At 46.4% G+C, this 22,731-nt stretch overlaps 1 protein-coding gene across 2 annotated transcripts in view; it reads left to right on the top strand.

Moving 5' to 3' along the window:
- Positions 1-22,731, top strand: part of SMARCA2 (SWI/SNF related, matrix associated, actin dependent regulator of chromatin, subfamily a, member 2) — a 178,061-nt gene that overhangs the window by 130,545 nt on the left and 24,785 nt on the right. The window contains exons 1-2 of one of the 2 annotated variants that reach the window (XM_040988908.1): positions 17,459-17,551; positions 19,494-19,711. In XM_040988908.1, the coding sequence (XP_040844842.1) occupies positions 17,459-17,551; positions 19,494-19,711 (311 nt within the window). Of the gene's footprint in view, positions 1-17,458; positions 17,552-19,493; positions 19,712-22,731 lie in introns of those variants that run through there. The other variant, XM_040988907.1, reaches the window with a different exon arrangement.

Here is a 22,731-nt window from a genome sequence, read left to right as displayed (position 1 = left end):
ATAGATGCAAGTTCATTTCTGGGATTTCTATTCTTTTCCATCGATCTTTGTGTCTGGTGTGTGTGTGTGTGTGTGTGTGTGTGTGTGTGCTGTTTCGATTGCAGCTGCACTGCAGTGTATCTTCCAGTTTGATATCGCGATGCCTCCAGCTTTTTAAAATTTATTTATTTCTTTTTTGGTATTTAAGATTGATTTAGCTATTTGTGGACTGTTGTCTTTCTGTATGAATTTTAGCACCATTTTTCCAGAACCGGGGAGAATGTCATAGGTGTTTTGATTAGGATCGCATCGAGTCCAAGTTGGATAATACTAATCCTGCCGACTCACAGACACGGCAGGCCTTCCATTTTGTTAATGTTCTGTAAGTTTCACTGGGGAGATTGCCTGCCTCCTCACTCACATTTATTCTGGGGTATCTCGAGTTCTTTTGCAGCTAGTCTGAGCGTGGCTTATCTTGCAGGTTTTTTTCTTAGCTGTGGAATTGTGTGTTTGTTTGTTTGTTTGCAAAGGCGAATGGGTTTTATGTGTTGTTTTTGTATCCTATAACTTTACCAAACTCTCCCATGAGTACCAACAGTCCACCAGTCCATCATCGTTTGGAGCATCAACATGCAGGATCATGTCCTTAGCAAGCAGGGACAGCTGGATTTCAAATTTTCAATTTATCTTCTTTCCCCTTGTCTAATAGCTCTGGCTAAAACTTCAGGGATCATACTGGATAGCAGTTATAAAAATAGGAATCCTTGTCTGGTTCCAGATCTTAGTGGGAATGCCTCCAACTTTTCCCAATCAATATGATGCTGGCTATGTTTTTTTTTTCATATGTTTCCTTGATTGTGCTGGTTATTTATGGAGGAGTTTTGCATCTGTGTACCTCAGGGCTATTGGTCCATAGTTCTGTTGTATCTTTTTCTGGTTTGGAAGTTAAGATAATGCTGGTCTAATGGAAAGGGTTTGTGAGGAATCTTTCCTTTTTGACTGTTTTGAATAGTTTGACAAAAATCATGGGTTTTTTCCTTTGTTTCACTTGTATCTATCTATCATTTCATTAAAGAACATTCCCTTTTTTAGATTTTTTGGATACAATTTAGTTGCAGTGGGCTCTCCCCTCTCCCTGCCCCAAATTCCCCTCCCCTCTGGGTTTATAATCTGTGTCCACCATGAATTTTCCCAAGTCCATCATGCTTCCACTGGAGTGTCTCCCAGCCCTGTAGGAGACCGTCATTTCGTTGTGAGTTCATTCTTGTGTCCTGAGGCCCTAATGTCGGTACAGAGAGGATCAGGTCTTCGTTGTTTATGGGCAGTACCAGTAACAGTGATCAAGGGGACATTGACCGTCTCAGGTGATTATAAACACCCAGCCTCTTACGGATGGTTGATTAATGAATTACATCACAAGTTCTTGTTACATAAGGTACAGGTAAGTATGAAGTGACATAGAGTAACATTGAGTAAGATTCACAGATGATATCTCTAGATTTGACATTGTATTAGAGCAAACATATGATATCTGACCTTTTGGGATTGGCTCATTTCCCTTAGCATAATGGTCTCTAGTTTGGCCCATTTGGCCATAAAGTAATGGATTTCAATTGTTTTTAATTAAAAAAATATTAGTTGGTCTTGACAGCAGTGACAACACCTGAGCTGGGGCTTTTCCTTGTGGGGGAAGTCTTCATTAGTGGTTCTGTCACTTAGTTGTGGTCCATGTTTTCTGTATCCTCATGACTCAATTCAGGTAAACTGGATGGATGCCGAAGTCCATCCATTTATTCCAGATTTTCCAATTTTGCTATCATAAGACTGTTAGTAGTAATTCCCATAATTCTTTGTATATCTGTGGCGTCTGTTGTATAGTTCCTTTCTCATCTCTGATGTCACCGACTTGGGTCGTCTTCGTTTTTTTTGTGGTTAGTTGGGAAAATGGGTCTGTTGACTTTATTTTTTCTTACTTCCTTTCCCCGATCTTATGCAACATTTTGGCAAGTTCAATTTTGTCTCTTTCTTCCCCTGTAATCTTACCTATTGTTTCTACCAATTGGAGTCTTGCTTTGGTGTTCTTTTTTTCTGTGTCCTTGAAGTGCACTGATAATTTATTTACTACGCCTTTGATTTCTTTCTTTTTTTTAAAAGATTTATTTTATTTTTATTGGAAAGGCAGATATACAGAGAGGAGAGACAGAGAGGAAGATCTTCCGTCCGATGATTCACTCCCCAAGTGAGCGCAACGGCCGATGCTATGCCAATCTGAAGCCAGGAGCCTCTTCCGGGTCTCCCACGCGGGTGCAGGGTCCCAAAGCCTTGGGCTGTCCTGGACTGCTTTCCCGGGCCACAGGCAGGGAGCTGGATGGGAAGAGGGGCCGCCGGGATTAGAACCGGTGCCCATATGGGATCCTGGGCATGCAAGGCGAGGACCTTAACCACTTGCGCCATTGTGCCGGGTCCCACCTTTGATTTCTTGATGCAAACACTAATTGCTATGAACTTCCCTCTGAACACGACTTTCGCTCTATCCTGTGAGTTTTGATATGTTGTGTTGTCATCCTCACGAATTGCCAGGAATTTTTCTAATTTCCCTTTTGATTTCTTCTCTGACCTAGTGTTCATTCAGTAGCAAATTATGCAGGCTCCATGTATTTGTGGATTTTCTAGAATCCCTCGAGTGATGGATTTCTAGCTTCACTTCCTGATAGAAAGAAAAGATGTGTTTCTTTTTTCTTTCTTTTTCTCTTTCTTTTTTTCTTTTTCTGCTTAGGCAGGACTGCTTTATGATCTAGCATATAGTCTGTACTAGAGGTGTATTTTATGCATTGATTAAAAAAAATGTGTGTTCTGTAATTGAGGGGTGAAGTGTTCTGTAGCTATCAATTAGGTCCAGTTGATCCATGGTATAGATTAGTTCTGTTTCTTTGTTAATTCTCTGTCAGGTGGATCTGTCTCCTGAAGAAATTGGGGTCTGAAGGTCCAACATTATTGTTGCATGGGAGTCTGTGTCTCCCTTGAGATCCATTAACCATTGTTTTAGATAGCCAGATGCCCTGGCCCTGGGTGTGTATGCATTTATTGTAATAGTTTCTCGTGGAATTGAGCCCTTGATCATTGCATAATGTCCCTCCCTCTATTAGTAGTGTTTGTGTAAACGTCTTCTCTGCCTGAGGTTAGCATGGCTGTGTGTGTTCATTTTACCTTTCTGGGATAAAAACCGGTAGCTATATAGGATCCTGCAGTGTGCAAGATGAGGACTTTAGCTGCTAGGCTACTGCGCTGGACCTGGGTCTTGCTTTTTAATCCATTCCGTTAGTCTGTATCTTTTGACTGGAGAGTTTAATCGATTGTGTTCAGGATTATTATTGAAAGGTCACATTTGTCTTTTTTCTTTAACATATAAAGATTCTCATTATTTGCTTTGGATTGCCTTTTCCTAGGAGACTTTCTAGCTTTGCATTCTTTCGTTTCAGCGATTATCATTTTCTATTTTTAGCACACCCTGAAACGCCATTTGTAAGTCTGAGCAAATGGTGGCAAATTCTTTCCATTTGTGTTTTTCTAAAAAAAATCTGTATTTCGCCTTCATGTATACATGAGAGCTTGGCAGGGTGTAGTATTCTGGCTTGGCAGTTTCCTTCAGGACCTGGACTTGAAGGGAATCTGTCCTTTCTCCCTTGCGGAACCCCTTCTTACGTTTTACCGTGGCAAGGGTGACTGTCACGTGCTGTGGCGAAGACCTTTGGCAGTCACGCCTGCTGAGTTCCGCGTGCACCTGTGCTTGCATGCCCTTCTGCTTCTCCAAAGCAAGCAAGTTCTCAGCTATTGTGCTCCTGAGTGGGCCTTCTAATCCATTCTTTCTTTCCGTGCCTTCAGCAACTCCTAAGATACTTACGTTAGGTAGTTTGATGGTGTTCCACAAATCTTGGACACATTTTTGGTTTTTCTTATTTATATATAAATTATATGTAATTAATTATGATATATTATATTCTATGTGTTATATACTATACATGTAATATAACATAGGCAATATATTATATATAAATATAAAATATATAATATCTATATAATATATATTTGTTATACTGTAATGTATTATATATTATAATATATAACATGTTATACATACTATGTATCATATATCTATATATCATCTATAATCTATATTATAGGTAATATAGATTATAATATAATAAATATTATAACTATATAACAAATATATATCATAAATATAATATGTAATTATTTATATTTATAAGATAATATGTTGTGCTTATGACACAATATTGTTTATATTAAATATTTATAAATATGTTTTATTAAAATTATATGTTTATAACTATATTGTATTTATATTGTATATTTATATATTATGTTAATATTAAATATTTATAATATATAAATGTGTATGTGTGTATATATGTATATTTATTTTGTCTGACTGAGACTTCCCAGAGATTTCTCAGAAAAGCTTCTGCCTCACTAAAGTCTGCTAAAGCTTTCCACTGTATTCTTTTTTTTTTTCTTTAAATATTTCTTATTGTTTGAAAGGCAGAGGTAGAGAGAGATTCCATCCTCTGGTTCACTCCCCGGATGGCCACAGAGCTGAGCCAATCAGGACCTTCCTCTGAGGCTCCCACATGGATACAGAGGCCCAAGGACTTGAGCCACCTGCTGCCTCCCCAGGCCACAGGCTGTATTGGCAATGGAGCAGAGAGGGCATGAGCCAGCACCCAAGGTGGGATGCTGGCACTGGTTGCAGAGGCATAGCCCACCATGCCATGGCACTGGCCCAATAGTTTTTATTATTATTATTATTATTTGGCATGTTGAATTCTGCATTTCTAGTATTTCAGCTTGACTTCTCTCCAAAATTTCAATCTCACAGGAAAACTTTTATTTGTATCTTGGGTGGGTTGTCTTAATTCACGCATCACTTGCTTTTCTTCATTATTCTGGTGTCTTTGGTAATTCTTTGGCAGGCATCTCATCAACCTCTTCATCAGCTGCTAATGTTGAAGTAGCGTTGCGTTCGTTTAGGGGGATCGCGGTGTCTGTCTCGTTTGCGTCTGAAATGTTCCCCCATTTGTTTTTAGGCATTTCTGGGGCATCCTTGTGATTCTTTCCCTCTGTTGGCTTTCATCTTTGAGCTGTGCGTAGGTGACTTGGCGGAGGAGTGACTACTTCTTTAGGAAGTGTGTCCAGAGGTGTGAGGTGTGCGCTAGGTGTAGGCAGGACACTCCAACCTGTGACCGAGCATGGATTGAGAGTCCGGGCTGACATCTGGTAAACGGGACGTGGTGGACATCCTTTTGTGTCCCCACGGCAGGGTGGGAGAGGCAATGAGACTGACTGTTGATGGGGTCACTGCCTCACGCCCCTCTTTTCCCTAGCTTAGCCCACAGTGGCTGCAAACTTCCCCTCACACCAGCACGTGAAACCACACGAAAGATGTGCACACAGTTCTCTGTGTGCTGGGAAACAAAGCTCCACATTGCTCCCCCAAAATGCAGTCACAGAATGCCCACTGCCTTCATGTACGTCACAGGCTGCCCAAGCCCCCGCAGACCCGCAGAAAACAACATCTCTGGGCCCGGCGCAATGGCGCAGTGGTTAAGGTCCTTGCCTTGCATGCCCGGGATCCCATATGGGCACTGGTTCTAATCCCAGCAGCTCCGCTTCCCATCCAGCTCCCTGCCTGTGGCCCGGGAAAGCAGTCGAGGACGGCCCAAGGCCTTGGGACCCTGCACCCGCGTGGGAGACCCAGAAGAGGCTCCTGGCTTCGGACTGGCATAGCATCGGCCGTTGCGCTCACTTGGGGAGTGAATCATCGGACGGAGGATCTTCCTCTCTGTCTCTCCTCTCTGTATATCTGCCTTTCCCATAAAACAAAATAAAATAAATCTTTAAAAAAAACCAAACAAACATCTCTGAACATGCCCTTTTTAGTAGCTTCTGCTGCATTCGTTTCCTTCAGGGCTTGTACAGGGGTGGGGGTGTGTGTGTGAACCACACAGGTCAGCGGGGATCATGGATTGATTCTTTGAACACCTAATGGAATGCACCTGCCCAGAGTCGGGCGCACACCGCACCTGCTGCAGTCTCGCCCAGCCTTTGGTCATTCCTGGCAGGTCCAGGCCACATCCAAGTGGCAGTGATTCTCCACTGGCTTCAGTGCTTTATAGGACAACAGGAAAAGGCGTGTGTTCCTCTCCCCCCACCCCCCCCCACCCCCGACGGCAATCCGCTGGGCTCCTTCCTTCTCTCTAGCTCCTGTAGGCGTCTAGAGTCTGCGTGATTTGTGTGAGATTCCACGCCAGTCAGTATGGCCAGTGATTCTGGCCACGCCCTTTGGCTCCCACCTCCTTGTCCCGATCTGTAGTCTTCCCCCATCCCTGGCACTACTTAGGATGGTGAGCAAGCTGCAGCTAACTTGAGCCTGCTGGCTGACTCTGTCCCCTTGGCTTGTGGAGCTGCCACTGTTTTCTTGCTGAAAATTTCTGCCAGTCCGGCTTCTGGAAGTGCGGTTCTTTCTTTTCTTTTCTTTTCTTTTCTTTTCTTTTCTTTTCTTTTCTTTTCTTTTCTTTTCTTTTCTTTTCTTTTCTTTTCTTTTCTTTTCTTTTCTTTTCTTTTCTTTTCTTTTCTTTTCTCTCTCTCCCTTCCTTCCTTCCTTCCTTCCTTCCTTCCTTCCTTCCTTCCTTCCTTCCTTCCTTCCTTCCTTCCTTCCTTCCTTCCTTCCATGTTGCAAAGCAGTCTGAGCCAGCCTGGCTCTCCCCAGTTCAGCCATCTTGGATGTGTCAAGTGCTCAGTTCTAAGTGGAGCTTGACACTCCCTCAGTAACTCTGTCATTTCCGTGTGCATGCATCATGTATGTTTGTGTGCCTGTAGATACATGCTGGGGATATTTCAAGCAATTCATGGAAATAAAAAGAAAAGACACATTGTTAGCAGCACAGTCTTTGAAATTCATGTGCATGATGGATCTTCAAAATTTCTGGAAATGCATAATGTTATGTGAAAAGCTATGCATGATTTGAAATTTCCTTCGCACTAAAACAACGATCATTTTCTCTCGTTTTTCCGCAAATGTTCTGAGATACCTTCATGCCTGTCAAAATGTTTATGAGCGTGCATAATTGTTTATGGCTTAAGCAAAGAGGTATGTATGTGAATAGCGATTCTAGCTTAAGATACAGGGAGAAGGCGGGAGATCTCCCATCTTCTGGTTTACTCCCAGTGCATGGTAGCAGTGACCAAGGCTAGGTCACATTGAAGCCAGGAGCCAAGATCTTCATCTGTCTTGACAGCAGACCCCGCAGGAAGAAAAGTTCCCCTCTTACGTCATAGGGTGGCATGATGCATGAAGGGTGCCATCATTTTCAAGGGCAGCTTGGGACCAGCGAGTTGGGCCACCACCATCTACACCAGCATTCCATGTTAGCCAATTCCAATCCAGCTCCCTGCCAATGGCCTGGGAAGGCCCAGAAGGTGGCCTTAAGTACTCAGACCACTGCAACCTGCGTTGGGAGACCTAGGAGGAATTCTGGGTGTCTAGCTTAGGCCTGGTTTGAGCCTTAAATGTTGTAGCCATTTGGGGAGTGAACCAGCAGATAGAGGATCTCTCTGTCTCTCCGACCTTCCTTGTTTTTGCTCTGCTTTTCAAATTAATTAAATCTTTTTTTAATAGATGAGACATATTGCATATATAAATAAAACATATATGCATCTTTCAAAAAAGCTCATGGAAAATGGGGCTAAAAAAGGGCTTTTTAAAAGATTTATTTATTATTATTGGGAAGGCAGATATACAGAGAGGAGGAGAGACAGAGAGGAAGATCTTCCATCTGATGGTTCACTCCCCAAGCAGCTGCAATGGCCGGAGCTGAGCCAATCAGAAGCCAGGAGCTAGGAGCTCTTCTGGGTCTACACGCAGGTGCAGGGTCCCAAGGCCATCCTCGACTGTTTTCCCAGGCCACAAGCAGGGAGCTGGATGGGAAGCGGGACCGCCAGGATTAGAACTGGTGTCCCTATGGGATCCCAGCATGTGCAAGGCGAGGACTTTAACCACTATGCTATCATGCCGGGCCCCAGAAGAGGGCTTTTTTTGGTGCAAAAAAATTTGTCTTAACTCAGTTTTCTCATAATCTCTTGCTCCATAGTTTGTAAAAACACCTTGCCTGCAGACATTTCAAAAATGTTTCATATGCCTAGCTTATTTTTTTTTTTTGGTCAATTTTTGTGTATCTGAATGCAGAGTGACAGAGCTTCTATCCATTGGTTCACTCCTATTATGTCCGTACCACCCTGGTATGAGCCAGGTCAAAGCCAAGGGCCCATTACTCTCTCTAATCTCCCGTGTGAGTGGCAGGAACTCCAGTCCTGGAGCCATCATCTACTGTCTCCTAGATGTATTGATAAGAACTGGGATGCAGCATCCCAGGCACCCATTATGGGGTATAGGCATCCCAGAGGCAGCTTCATCCATTGTGCCACAATACCCCCCTACTTACCTTCCTGTCCCTCCTTTCCCGTGATCCCTTGTGGATTTTTTTCCCTAGGCATGTGTGCAGCCTTGCCGTGTACCATCCCAGTATGTCAACATTTCCTCTGCCTTCATACAGTGAGTTACCACACCCCCCACAACTGCAAATATGAATGACCACACACATGAATAACTTGTGCTGGTGTCACTGAATGTCACATTGCTAGTACCTTCAGCATCCCACATTTTCTTCCAAGTTCACAAGACCGGACATCTGAGCTCAAAGCTGCTTCCTGGGCTGCTTCTTGGCAGGTCTGCAACAGGCTCTCCTCCCGTGTGTGTCTGTGTTCTGATTGTCTCAGGCCTGATGGCTTACCCGCATGAGTTCAAGTTCCCTTGATCGGGTGATCAAAAGCCCCGTCTCCAAATCCATTCAGATACTCAGACATTAGGGCTTGGGGGTCTCAGCAAGGAATGTTTGAGGAACATGATTGAGCCTATACTATCGTAGTGTTGCAAGTGGGAGATGGCATACGTAGGAATAATGTTTGCTTTGCTTCTAGCTCATCTGTCCAAAAGCCCTTGTGGCAATAATGGACTCATGTCATGGTCAGTGCCTGGTTGTCAACACTTGTTTCATTGGCGATGAGCGAACACACACAAAAGGCAAAGCATTGCCATTGTGTTGCCTTTTTGCCTCTTAAAGGTGAAGCTACTTGATAGGTTACAAAAAAATAACTCTTGCAGGTTGGGGCCGGGGAAGAGACAGGAGATAGTTGAGCTCCAGAGAGCAAAGCTCCCCGAAGAAATAATAATGCAGAAAGTAAAGTTGGTTATGATGAGAAGATTGAAACAAGACCACAACAAAGTGGAAATTAACATGGAAGGTAGGTGTGCAGTGAGCGCCAGTGCAACCGTCCTAAAAGGGTCTCGTGCATCTAAAACGTAAAGGCATGTCAGCATGATTGGTTTGACCCTGCACCAAAAAAATGGAAATCCACTTTAGTTAAAGCGTATTCGGCCCTTGGTCTTTCCTGCAGGGTTGGGGGGGAGGGGAGTTCAGGACTTCCGTGGATACCAGAACTCCAGTTTCTTCTAGAAAACAGCCTGATGTGTGTGTATTACCTACATACCCCCTCCTGTCAGCTCTCTCTCCTTATTTTACCTAATACAATGAAAGTTGCCGTGTAAACAGTTTTGACATTGTATGTTTTATGGAATGATGTCCCCAAGCTGTACATACAGGGTATAGATGGATGGATTTTTTTTTTCTCAGCCATGGTCAGTGAAACCCCCTGGGTACAGAAGCTCTCTCTCTCTCTAGTTTAGACCGAATTCACTTACACATTGCGCTGGAGGTAATAATATTTCTCAGTTAGGTTAGTACTTGGGTCCAAGAATTGAGGTAAGCTATCACGTTGGCAAGAAAAGGGACCGTCGATGTGGGGCGACAGTTGGTTAGGTAGCCACCTGCAGCGTTGGCTTCCTGTACCAAGTCCTGGCTGCTGCACTTCCCATCCAGTTCCTTGCTCATTTCTCCCTGGGAAGGCAGCAGAAGATGGCCCAGCTGCTTTGGCTCCTGCCAGGCATGTGGGAGGCACAGATGGGTTTCCATACTCCTGGCTCCAGCCTGGCCCAGCTCTGGCCATCAGAGTTATTTAGGGAATAGAACTGGTGGATAGCAGAAACTTCAGCTCCACCCTCCCCTATCGGTAACCGCCTTTCAGAGAAATAGATAACATTTTTAAATAAAGTTAGCAATGACATTTAGCAAGGAAGAGGGTGTGTGAACATACCCTGAGATTTTGAGGAGGACTTTGGAAACTGATGGAGGTGGGAGCCCTTGGAATAACAGTGAATTCACTCATTTAAAATGTACAAAAAAAAAATAAGTAACCGCAAGAAATGACTCGGTCTGCAGCCAGGAAACTCGGTGCTGGGTTTGGCGGCAGAAGAAATGGCCCTGGCAGAAAGAACTTCCCACGCAAGAACCTTCTGAGATATTCCACAGCATCGAAAGCACCCAGCGTAGAATATTGCGATCAGATTTAAGGAGGTGAGCCATTTGCCTTCGTGTGGAAGAGGTGCGCCTTCCATATCAGAACTTACTTAACACAGAGGAGGGCAAGTTACTCCTGATAGATCTTTCCCAAGGAAATCATATGCTCTCGTGCCCAACATTTCTGGTATCTTTAAAGCGGAGAGCCAAGCAAAGTACTGGTTTCACAATTTTTGTCTCCATTTCCCAACGCATGTATTGTTGGCCAGAAGAAATGCCGTAAATTAAACTTTGCTATGAATTCCTGAAGGTAATGAAGCGGTGCTTATTTTCCCATTGATGGTTAAAATGGCTTGGTATTATCTTGACCAGATTATGATGCTATACTTACGATTGAGTGTGTGTGTGTGTGTGTGAGAGAGAGAGAGAGAGAGAGAGAGAGAGAGGTCTTTGCTGGCAGTCTTCCTAAGATGAACCATGTCGTATTGGTACAAAATGTTATTCAACCATGCTTACCATGCGTAACTAAACATCGTTTCTTTTCACGTCATGAAATGTGTAAATCCCTGCATCGGTTTTCCCAATGTGGCCTTCCACGAGCGCGCCGAAGCTCTCGGTAGAAGAGTCTGCTAGCCCGGGACACGGTATGTGCAGCTAGACTTGCAGAGCTCAGATGCAGAGGACACAGGCCAGAGCAAGATGCCACCCTCATATACTGTTCTGAGAACCAGGGGGAATTAAAGCGCTGAGCATCTGGCCACCCAGTAATTGTGTGTATTAGATATTCATCCTGCTAGTGGTGACAGAGGCGATGGCAGGGGCAATGGCAGCCACAGGGGAAGTATGAATGTGAATGTGCCTCAGCACGCTTTGAAGCTGCGATTCATTCTTGGCTTGTTATCAGATGTGCTTGAACTTGAATGCTGTGGGTTTTTTTTTTTTTTAAGATTCATTTATTTTCCATCGAAAAGGCAGATTTACAGAGAGAAGAGACGGCAAAAGGTCTTCTGACCATTGGTTCACTCCCCACGTGTCTGCAATGACTGGAGCTGAGCCAATCTAAAGCCAGGAGCTTTTTCTGGGTCTCCCACCTGGGTGCAGGGTCCCAAGGCTCTGGGCCGTCCTCTATTGCTGTCCCACGCCACAAGCAGGGAGCTGGATGGGAAATGGAGCATGAGGGACATGAAATAGCACCCCTGTTTCATCCTGGTGGTTGATCCTGGTGAGAATTTAGCCAATGAGCCACTGCGCCAGGCCAGAGCAAGTGCTGTGGATTCATGCCTTGCTTTATTTATGTAGCTCTGCTCTAATTATTGGGCTAAGAGCAGGCCCTCTTTGCCTCTGCCTCGGGCAGAGCAGGCATTCTGTCTCGTCCGCCCTCTTGTTAATTCGGTGCCCTTTAGCACTAAGAGCTTGGGACCACTGGTGTTGTATTGTGGCAGATCATCACAGGCAAGGCCAGAGGGGAAAGCATTTCCTTCTAAGCCTTGCAGCCTTGAAGATGCTTCCAATTTGCTGTCCAACACGAGGTCTTGCCCTTAAATCACTGTTGTTCTGCCTGCCCATCTCCATAGTCGTACGTTCTTCTTGGTGAGCAATGAAATGACACCACAATGTGTTGTGCGCTCTCTCGGGATTTCTTCTTTCAATTTACTGAGAACCTCTGAGTGCGGAAGCACCCAGGCCTCCCGGAGGAGTCCTGCCCCTGACACAAGCAGGTGGCGCTCCTGGCTGGGTGCTGACTCAGAAGCGACTGGACAAGCACAGGCATTTTTCCTTGCAATCCTCCACTGTTTCTCTAAACTTCTTCCGAGTTCTTGGGTTCTAATTCTTTGATTGGTTCCCCTCAACAGACTGCTAGCTTAGCGTGTGCCTACCTTGTAAGAGCAAAGATGTCGATACTCTGTGTGTGTGTGTGTGTGTGTGTAATTTGCATCTTGGGGGTCAGATATTTTGGGAGCCACTTTGTGCTAAATCAGAGAGTCCTTGTGTGTGAGCAGACCGTTGTGTTACATACAGCGTACTTCCTCAAAAGCTTGGAAGGCTATGCATAGATTTCAAAACTGTTTCTGCATGGAAATGAAATTAGCTCCTCACTTTTCTTCCGTGCATTTGGAAAATAACCTTGTGTCGCCTAAGGGTGCCATGGGAGTTCTTAGTGGATCACATCGCTTGAATAACTCACTGTGCTGTGGCCATGTTGTTCCTTCCAACCCCAAACTTGTCTTCCCTGAAATTGTGTCCGGATTGAGCTCAGCTGTAAAAGCCACGCTGTCACCTGCTCTCCGCTCTCCTCAAGTGGCTTTCTTATGCCAGCCAGGGCCAAGACAGCTCACCTTGGTTCCGTTTCTCGCAGAAAGCCTTGTGAAGTTAATGAACAAAAAATGTTTAATACCTGGAAAGAACCTGGAATTCCAGCTGAATTGAGGCTCAGGTCGTCTCCTGCCCGTTCCAGCACTGCTGTCCAGCACTGTTCATTTCATTCTCAACTCAGGGAGAGCTACCAGTGTGGTTGGCATTCCAGTACTCTGACCACTGCTTGTTGATTTAAGGGCTGGACCTACAGTGATGGCTCAGTGGCTAAATCCTCACCTGGCAACCACCAGGATCCCATAGGGGTGCTATTTCATGTCCCTGATGCTCCATTTCCCATCCAGCTCCCTGTTTGTGCCCTGGGAAAGCAGTGGAGGATGGTCCAAAGCTTTGGGAACCTGCCCCCAGGTGGGAGACCCAGAAGAAGCTCCTGGCTTTGGATTGGCTCAGCAATGGCTGTCACAGCGACTTTGGGAGTGAGTTAACAAACCTTTGGCTCTGTAAATTTGCCTTCGCAATAAAAATAAATACAATCTTTTAAAAAAAAATGACTTGAGGGTCTATTGAATAAACATTGTCGTCAGTCTATTGCACCACAGCGGGAGGAGTCAGTCAAAAAACTTTGGGGGTGGAATCCTCAGCCCGGAGGTTGGTTTTTCTCTTGAATGTTTGAGGCCAATTCTAAACAGAATGACAAAGTTAGTGGGTGGCTAGGCGTGTCCCGGGTAGGGGTTTTCTTATATCCTGGGTATTTCCTTAATCCTGCTAGAACAAATAAGCTGGATGTTTTGAGAAGGAATCTTAGTCCTTGGCCTCTTGAACACGCAACTGGCTAATCAACAAGAAGCTAGAAAGCTTGGGTACGGAAGCAGAGCCGGCCCGATTTCACTGTTATTGTGGGCTGCGCATCGAGGTGGTAGGCATGTCTGTGAGTCCATGATTATTGGGAGGTTTTTGCCCTAAGAATGTAAAAAAAAAAAAAATGATTTTTTCTCCTTGAGAAACACCTGTGACTGCTCATCCCCTGGCATCTCCATGTCTATGGCTTGGAGTTACTGCCACGCTGCTGGGCACCCATTACCCTCATCCAACTCCAGGAACTTCAAGCCCTCCCCTCCTCCTCGCTGCCCGGGGAATCAGCCCACTCGTTTGCTTCTGTCCCTGGTAACCAGCGTTGTTCTTTCCCATGTTGCAAATGGAGTTACATAGTGTTTCTTCTTTAACGTCGTTTAGGGTTTGTATCTCTATAGGGAGTCTAACTTAGTGTACTCTTTTCTAAAGGGTGGCTTCCAGGGAAGGGGTCAGATTTCAAAGCTTGGGATGGCCCCAAGCCATCAGCGCCACCGTGGTTTTTGGCCTTTGTGGTTGTCGTTCCCCGCTAAGCAAGCACAGTCATGTAGCGCTTGTGGACAATGAGCTCCATGTTCCACGGTGGGTGCTGTGTTTACACTACCAGTGTGAGAAAATGGCTCCTGCGCGAGGAAGAAACTTTTGTATTTTCCTAGCGTTGTTACTGTTGGGGGAAGTGTCGCTACCTGCCTGATAGGCTCCCGGGTTCTCTGAGAGGTTGCAAGGGGAGCTTGAGCCCCGCCCCACCCCCTTCCCCGAGTGGACCGGCAACTAGTGAGTTTAAGGGCTGTGCTTGGATAGCCCCGAGTGGGGGGATTGTTCAGCTCTAGGGGCCTCCTTCCACCCCGTGGCAGCATCTGGGCGGGGCAGGGGAGGATGGGAGGGGAAAGGGAAGGAGGGGGGGGCCTCTTATGGAATCCAGCTGGAGTCCCTAAGAAGAGCCCCTCCCCGCTTCCCACATACACACCGCTAGAGGCTGAGAGAGAGGGAGAGAGCAGCAAGCATGGCGCCTGTGGACAGACACGGGATTATGTAAATCTCGGTTACTCCCGGCAATACAGAATTTCCCATCTGTCAGGCATTGTCTGGATGCCTGTGCAGACTAGCTCCATGGTCGAGGTGGCCGTCGTCGTCCCTCCAGCGCCTAGGGTAATAGCCACGCCAGCCACTCCCCACCTCCCCCTCTCCCCAGGACCCCCTCACCAGCCCCAGGCTGAGAGACAAAGTACCGCAGCCATCAGCGTGCGCGCACATCCCTGCGCCACCGCCCGCCCCATCCCCGATTCCTGAAGCGCGTGGATCCGGCGGCGTGATGGCACACGGGCTGGGATCGCCTCGGCCTGGAGAAGCCGGCGTCCGGGTGGCCGTGGCCAGCAAGCCCCTTCAGACCCCACCCGTCAGCCTACGGGAGCAGGCAGAGGCTGTGTGTGTGTGTGCGCGCGCGCGCACCAGAGAGCCACCCACCCACCCACCCACAGGCACACACCCCCGCCGCAGCCCACGTGGGTCCCAGTCCCGGGTCTGCCATGTGCTCTGCCAGCTGCCCAGCTTGCTCACTGGCTCTCAGCAAGCTCACCCTGCAGCCCTCCACACCTCCCTGGCTTCCCCCTCCAGGGCGCGGGGAGAGAGAGAGACAGACAGACAGACAGGGGTGGCTTCCTGCCCACCGAGTGTCACGGAAACGTCCTCTTTTTAAGCCAGACTGCAAATAAAAGAAAGAAAAAAAGGGGGGGGGGAGGTTGGGGGTAGGGGCGAGGTTGCCACCCAGTGGAAGACCGAGTAACTCCTGGCTTCATTCAGGAAAGACAGGCAGGCTACAATGGGCTTAACTCTTTTACTTGGCTGGGCGCTCTTCTCGCTCCAGATGGGGTTGGCTTGGGTTGGGTTGGGTTGGATTGGGTTGGGTTGGCTTGGGTTGGGTTTGTTTTGCTTTTTTTTTCCTTCTCCACCTCACTCTTTTTTTTCTTTCTTTCTTTTTTTTTTTTTTTTTCTGGTGACATCCGAGCCCAGCGAGTGCGGTGTACCTTTAAGAGGTGCCGCGCCAAACTTGCCTGTAGTCAGCGGGCTCACCGGGGTTTTGGAGGGAAGGAAAGTGTTAATTTCTTATTTGTACACTTTTTTTTCCCCCCCGACTTCCTTCCTATTCACTTCATTAAATCTCGAGGCAGTTCAGCCATGGGATCCGTCTGTATGTTGAATTAGGGCTCGCGTATTCTTGCGCAACACGTCACCAGTCGGAAACTGGGGGTTTGCTTTTGTGATTTATTCCATTATTGTGCTGGTAAAAGGTTTGGGAGGGAATTCTTTCCGGGGGTAGGACTGGAGCCTTGTGGAGCAAGTTGTGTGTGTGTGTGTGTGTGTGTGTGTGTGTGTGAGAGAGAGAGAGAGAGAGAGAGAGAGAGAGAGAAAGAGGGAGACACAGAGACCGACCTAGACGGAGTGTGTGTGCGCCCCCCTCCTTCTCTCTCTTCCCTTTCCCCCTCTCCAGAGCTGAGTTGAGTCAGTTGAGCTAGTTTAAAAAAAAAGCTTTTTTTAAAAAAAGATACAGACCAGTTGAAAAACCTCCACGGATAATTGTATTTCACACAGGAGAAATCTTCCCATCTATGAAGTGTGGAAAGCATTGGAAAATGTTGGGTGGAATTTATTGCCTATAGGAACTGCGCCCCCCCACCCCTTTAGCCGTCACAGGGTGGAGAGAGAGATGGGAGCAGGGGTGTTAGGGCGAAAAGAGGAGGCGACGGGGGTCTTTTGCGGCTCTCTGCATTCCTGCAGAAAAGCTTCATTTAAGAGAAGGCAGTCGTCAGAACTTGGTGTATCTCCTTGCCCTTGCCAGGAGCTAAATGGAATAGGAGATCTCAAAAGCCATTGTAATAATAATAATAATAACAACAAATCGTTGCACTAGTTTTGGGTTGCGATTTAGTTTGGTTTTTGTTTTCCACTTCTAAGTGACTCACAGATGTGGAGTCTGGAAGTCCCTACGCCACAAGCTTAGTGCTTCCTGCTCCTGATTTCCAAGATCAGAGGGGTGAGAGTAGAAATATTCTTTGCACATATTTCCTCCCCCTCCCCCTCCTCTTCATGCCTCCCACTGAAAAGAAAAGAAAAGAAAAAAAAAAAGCAACGAAAAATTTGCAGCGTGAAAAACTGAAAGTGGCAGCAGTTGTTCGGATTGCCCTTCAAGGGGAGAAGAATGTGTTAAAAAAAAAAACTGAATTTTGGGGGGGGCGGGTAGGAATGTACGTTGCTGTCACGGACATGCATTTAAAAAAATTTTTTTTAAATTGTCTTCTATTCTGAAAAATCAGTTTAGACTGCTCCAGAATCTTGCAGTTTGATTTTTGTTTTTGTTTTTTTTTTTTTTAGCGTGGGTGGGGGGGTTGGGGGCCGCGGGGGGGCACCATTATAAGGTATAAAATAGCACCCCCCCAAAGCCCCATCATGCCTTGTTTTTAAGTTTTTTTTTTAATTTGAATATTAATTTGTTTTTGTTCTGGCTTAATTGTTAGAATGTCAGCAGGCAACATACCACCTGAGCTTAAAAAAAATCTCTAATTCTGCTGCCTGGAATAGTGGTTGGTGGTGGGGTAGGGGGGGGAGGCAGAGGCTTTGATGAGTAGTTGTCAATATTAAAACAGACCGAAGGAGGGAAGGCTTCGGGGCCTTGTAGTAAGCTACAGTGAAACAGCAGATTTGGCTATCCACGATGCTTTCAGTATTAAATTTTCAGTACAATAAAATTACTTGTATATGAAAACATAGCCTTTCCCAGCTCTGTCTCTCTCTCTCTCTCTCTCTTTTTTTTTTTTTCCCCCGATCAGCTGATGAAGAAAGTAGGCGCTCGCTGTTTTGCCGGCTTGTTAATTTTATCCCCACTAACTGTGATTTCCGATAGCCGGCCTGCCGATAGCGGTAAGGTAAATATCCTTTTTCGTTGCCGTCTTGAAGAATCAGTTAAGAACTACAAGCCCAGGCATACGATAGGTGTGCAGCACAGTCAGAGCTGATGATGGTGGTGGTGGTGTCCTCCGCGTTCCTGTGTGCAGTTGGGTGCTCGAGGTCCAGCAGGACCGTTCACTGTCCACAAGCCTGCATGCCGTATTTTCTGATTAGCATGTTCACCCTCCAAGATAATGCGGGAGAGACAATCTCCTTTTTTTTTTTTTCCATCTTTGCTGAGCTGCAGTGTGTTTAGCCAGAGTGAGTGTCCTGCTTTTTAGTCAAATGAATATTAATGAAATAATGTGGAGCTCTTTTTTTTTTCCTTTCCTTTTTTGCTTTTTTTTTTTTTTTCTCTCCCTCTTGCTTTCTCTTCATAATTCGTCAGGTCTGAACACTGTAGGGCTGTGATGGGAAGTGTCTTCACGGTTGAGGCCTAGGCTGAGAGCCTCCCTTAGGATTCTGTCTGCATGCTTTCTGTGGATTGGCACGTTGGACGATGCATAGAAATCCTATGTGGCGGTGTTTTTTTTTTTTTCTCTCTCTCTCTCTGAAATCCCATTGGCATTTTTAATATGCCAGGTTGTCTTGTCCTTTCTCGCAGGTTTTTCTTCATAAGACCTTTTTTTTTTTTTTAAGGAGGCATTGTATATATATATAAGTGAAAGAAATTCTGTCTGAGCTGTAATCACTTTTTATATTGATTGTTATACTCACATGATCATAAATATTAGCCATGTTTGGTGCTGTACAAAAATGAAGGTAATTGCCTTATGATTAGAGCTCTTTCAGCTCCGGGAAAGAATTGATTAGCATTTGCATACGGGGAGGCACTACTGAGGGCAGAAGGAAGAAATTACATCAGTTATTTTATGGGAGAAAGCAGTCTCCAAATATAATTTCAAAGAACATTTTTTTTTTAAAAAAAAAAAAAGAAAAAGAGAAAAATTATGCCCCCGCCCCCGAGGTTAGATTCTCTTTTATCCAATTTTTATTTTGTTTTATAGTCTCTTCCCCCTCCGTTTATTTTTTTCTTCTTAAGTTTTGAGTCTTACCAGGAAAAAAAAAAAAAAGTTGAAACTTCTGGGTCTGTCACATGGATGTTTTTAGTCCTTCTTTCTGAGCAGGTTTCTTTTTTTTTTTTTTCTACCTGGTTGTTTTTTATAGCTATTTTATTATCTCTCTGCATTAGTGCTGCTGGCTCTGGTTTAAAGCAAGCGTTTGCAGGTAATTGGAACAAAAAGTGTTTGCTGTCTGTGTGTGTGCGCGCGCGCGTTCTTGATGGTTGATTTAACTGCGTTTACCAAGGAATGTGGCTTTGTACTTCTCGGTCTTCCCTGTTTACTAATGCTGAGTTACAAACAAAATCTGGATGGAATCTGGATGTATGTTGTGCTTCATGGCTTCATTGATGTCACGTTGGAGGTGGTCAGGTTGCGTGGATTTGTGTGGTTGTGTTTCCAAAGGAAAAAATTGTTTTCCTGGAGCCACCCCTCATTTTAATTTTTTTTTGTTTTTGTTTACCCTTTCTTTGCTTGTAGTAAGGAAACAATTAGATTCTTTTTCTCGTGTGGAGCTCAAATTGCGTTGGGATTCTCTTATCCTCAGACACCTTAGTGTGCAGAAGGCTTCATGTTTGTCCTGTCATTTTTTTTTTTTTCTTTTTTGACGATGGTTATTCTGGGCCTGTTTTGTTCTTGAAGCAGACTTGGTTTATAGAGGCACTTATCATCAATATGGTGGCCTGCCTTTTTATGTCTGCCTCCACGAATTACTATGAATTTTGATCTGTTTGGTTTACCCCACTGTAATTCATAAAAGCTGCTGTATGTATGTGTTTATAACATGCAGGAAACGGAGAGATTTGTCTTGGGTAGCTCCTTACCTTTGAGTTGTCCTGCTTTTGTCTCCGACGCACAGGCCATTGAAGACGGCAACTTAGAGGAAATGGAGGAGGAAGTACGGCTGAAAAAGAGAAAGAGGCGAAGAAACGTGGACAAGGACCCCGCCAAGGAAGACGTGGAAAAGGCTAAAAAGAGACGGGGCCGCCCCCCAGCCGAGAAGCTCTCGCCCAATCCCCCGAAACTGACCAGACAGATGAACGCCATCATCGACACGGTCATCAACTACAAGGACAGGTGGGTGGCGGATCCTGGCGCCCTGAGCCTCCGGCCCCTACGGAGCAAGGGGTGGACCAAGTTGGCAGTTGGTTCTTGAGTTGCTTGCCGCTTGGGGTAATGGCCTCCTACCATGTTGAAAACGGCCACCCTGCCTCCTTGGCTGCTTCTTTCGGTGTAAGTTTTGTGTTCAAGATGGTTCGGAGGAGGTTAAGTCATGGTCACTATTTTTAAGTTTTTTTTTTCCTGACAGTCTAAACTGAAGGAGGACATTGGGAGGTTTGTTGTGATGTGAGAGGGGTTGGGATGACAAAGCAAGTTTTGTGAGGGGAGGGGGGAAATGAATTGTAATATGCTTAAGGTACCTCGTTGATGTCAAGATTCCTTTAACAAACAGACACTTCCTGAAAAAGTGTTCCGTTGTTCTGTCGTTCTGTCCGGCGCTTGCGTGGGCGAGAACTTCTCCCTTCCTCCTACGAAAGTTGTGTGGCATTTCAGCAAAGTTTCTGTGTCTCCCGTGCAAAACTTTTGCATGTGAACTTGAGAAAGCCGTGCTGGACACTCCCCTCCCCGCCCCACCCCCTACTATTTTAAACAATGAGTAATTATTTGAAAATGAAAACAAAGTCTTTTGAAGGTGCCAGTCAGCAGTGTCGGGAAGGATAAACGAGTTAGGCTGCCTTTGGTTACCTGATAATCACGGGATGGCTATCCTGCTTGGCAGGCGGCACGTCGTGTCGTTCGAAAGGTGGGTCGGTAACAGATGGGACACTGAGTAACCGTGATATTTACTCCGTGTCGAGTTCTTTACGGCAACTCTCGGTACACCGGCAGGTGTTGGGCGCACGTGGCTGAGGTGGGAGTGCGCCATTCGGTACGTCTCTTGTATCAGGAAGGAGACCCTCGTTGGAAAGGTGACACAGCCTGACAGACAGAGACTAAGTATTGGCAAGGTGTTGGCTGTTGAGTCCTGGCTCCTCTGTAGGGAGTTTGCAGAAATGCTGAGAACGAAGGAGGAGGAGCTGTTTGGCCAAGAGTTCGGGGGTTTCTGGCCCCTCCTCGTGGGCCCTGCCATCTCAGATTACTTGCCGGTTCTGTTGGCAGTTCTGGGGCAAGTATATGCCCCCAGAAGGATTCCCAAGAACAGCCCCATCCCCCTGGGTCCAGATCAGCTGCTCATTGACACAAGAGCAATAAGAGACATCCAGAAGAAGAACTTGACCACAAGCCCAGCTTGGTCGTGTTTCTGTTGGAGCTCCGGCAGGCTCCAAGGCAGTCCACCATTTGGATGTGCCTTGCAGAGCCAGAGGCTGGGGTCTTCAATGTTGACTCGCGTTGGCCGCTGGTATAAAGGGACATCCCACCAAATAAGAGAGGTTCACTCCGCAACTTCCTCGGACTTGTTTTCTGGCCTGGGTCTCTAGAGATTGCGGCCTCTGTATCTCTAGCCAGATGTGCCTGGATGTTTGATAGGCGTGTGCAGGAGTCTGCAGCTGCTGGAACCCCTGAGGAGGGGACCTACGAAGATACAAGGTGGGGTGGGGTTAGCCGGGCACGGGGAGGGTTGATGTATGTTGAAAAGCTGGGCCTTGCATCGCAGTGTGATGGCTGCAGTGTTTTCCAAGGATATAAAAAGAAGTCACTCGATGCAGGGGGCTGGGGCAATCCACGTGCTTCCCTGGGAGGTTATTTCCTATTGGTTTTAGGGGTTCAAAAGTAGCAAATGCCTGTCCCCCCCCCCCAAAAGTTACTGCCTTTGGAATAAAAGCTTCAGGCAGTTTCCCCTTTTCTTCCGCTTCCCGTTTTTCAAAACTTCAAAACCTAACAGCATCATCATCATCATCGTGGGCTGAACTTTGGCTAAGGGCCCTGTCATTGGCTGGAGCGGCCGGCCGATGTCTGGGGCATCAGGCTCTGCGTGGCCGCCAGCCAGCCAGCCAGCCAGCCAGCCAGCCAGCCAGCTGCTGTCACTCCGCGCTCCTCTCTGCCATTTGTCAGGGAACCACTCTCTCACATCTGGCTCACTGGACGCAGTTCTGTCTCCCCGCTGGCTTGCTCGAGGAGGCCTCTGGAATTCCTGGTGTTCAGGGCTACAATCCCTTTCCTAGACACCATCTCAGAGCGGCAATGCTGGGAGGCAGTGTCTCTGAAAGCCCCTGGCAGGGAGCACAGCACAGCACACGGGCGGACTTGGTGGGTGCTTGCCATCTTGGAGTTGCTGGTGTTGGGAACGCCCCGTGCCTGGGTGGCTGCATAGCCTCCCTGAGCCTCAGTTTCCCTGTCCCCAGACAGCACCTGCTCTCGAGAGTCGTGGTGATTCACTGACCGCGCATGTGGCCAGGCCCTGGGAACAGCCTCATTGTGAATAATCGCCCTTGTGCACGATTTATAGCCCGTCAGGTGGGCGAGTGGACCTGTGGGCACAATAAAGGACGTGTGCTTGTTGAGCCTGGTTTCCACGGTTTTGTTTCCAGAAAATGCAGCCTCCCCAAGATTGAGGAAGGAACAGGTCTTTATGCTGCACGGGAGCAAAGGAGATTTCAGTATTTCGGTTGGCCTCAACTGAGTGCTTATTTTTCTGCCACCTGGCTTTAAGCATTTTTCTCCTTTCCTCTTCCGCAAGTGAACATGTTGCATTGGTCCGGCTGGAAAGTTTACAAGCCGCGCCTATTCCACGGATGTCTCGTATTGCATGTTGGCAGTCCTCGAGGGGAAAAGAAAAAAAATCTCTGGCTCTATTTATATTTTGGATTTCTCTGTCCCCCAGCTCAGCACCCACGTAGGAGGCACTCATATTTAGGAGGGCCTTAATTAGAATGTCATATTTTGGGGTTTAGAAAATGGTCCCAAGGAACTTGTACATCACTCTGCCTTAAGATATTTACACCATTCGGAGTCAGTTACTAAAATTGTAACTCAAGCTACCTGGGAGAGAAAGACCACCTGGACCAAGCTCCCTCCCAGGTCCTCAGTCAAACGCTAGATCTCTGACAAGCCGGATGGATTTAGCAGCACGTTAAATAAGAAGTGTCATCTATATT

The sequence above is a fragment of the Ochotona curzoniae genome, unplaced genomic scaffold (assembly GCF_017591425.1).
Source record: "Ochotona curzoniae isolate NIBS_2020 unplaced genomic scaffold, NIBS_Ocur_1.0 contig_50, whole genome shotgun sequence".
Taxonomy (NCBI): Eukaryota; Metazoa; Chordata; class Mammalia; order Lagomorpha; family Ochotonidae; genus Ochotona; species Ochotona curzoniae.
The sequence above is the reverse complement of the archived record's forward strand: the minus strand, read 5'-3'. Positions and strand labels throughout refer to the sequence as shown.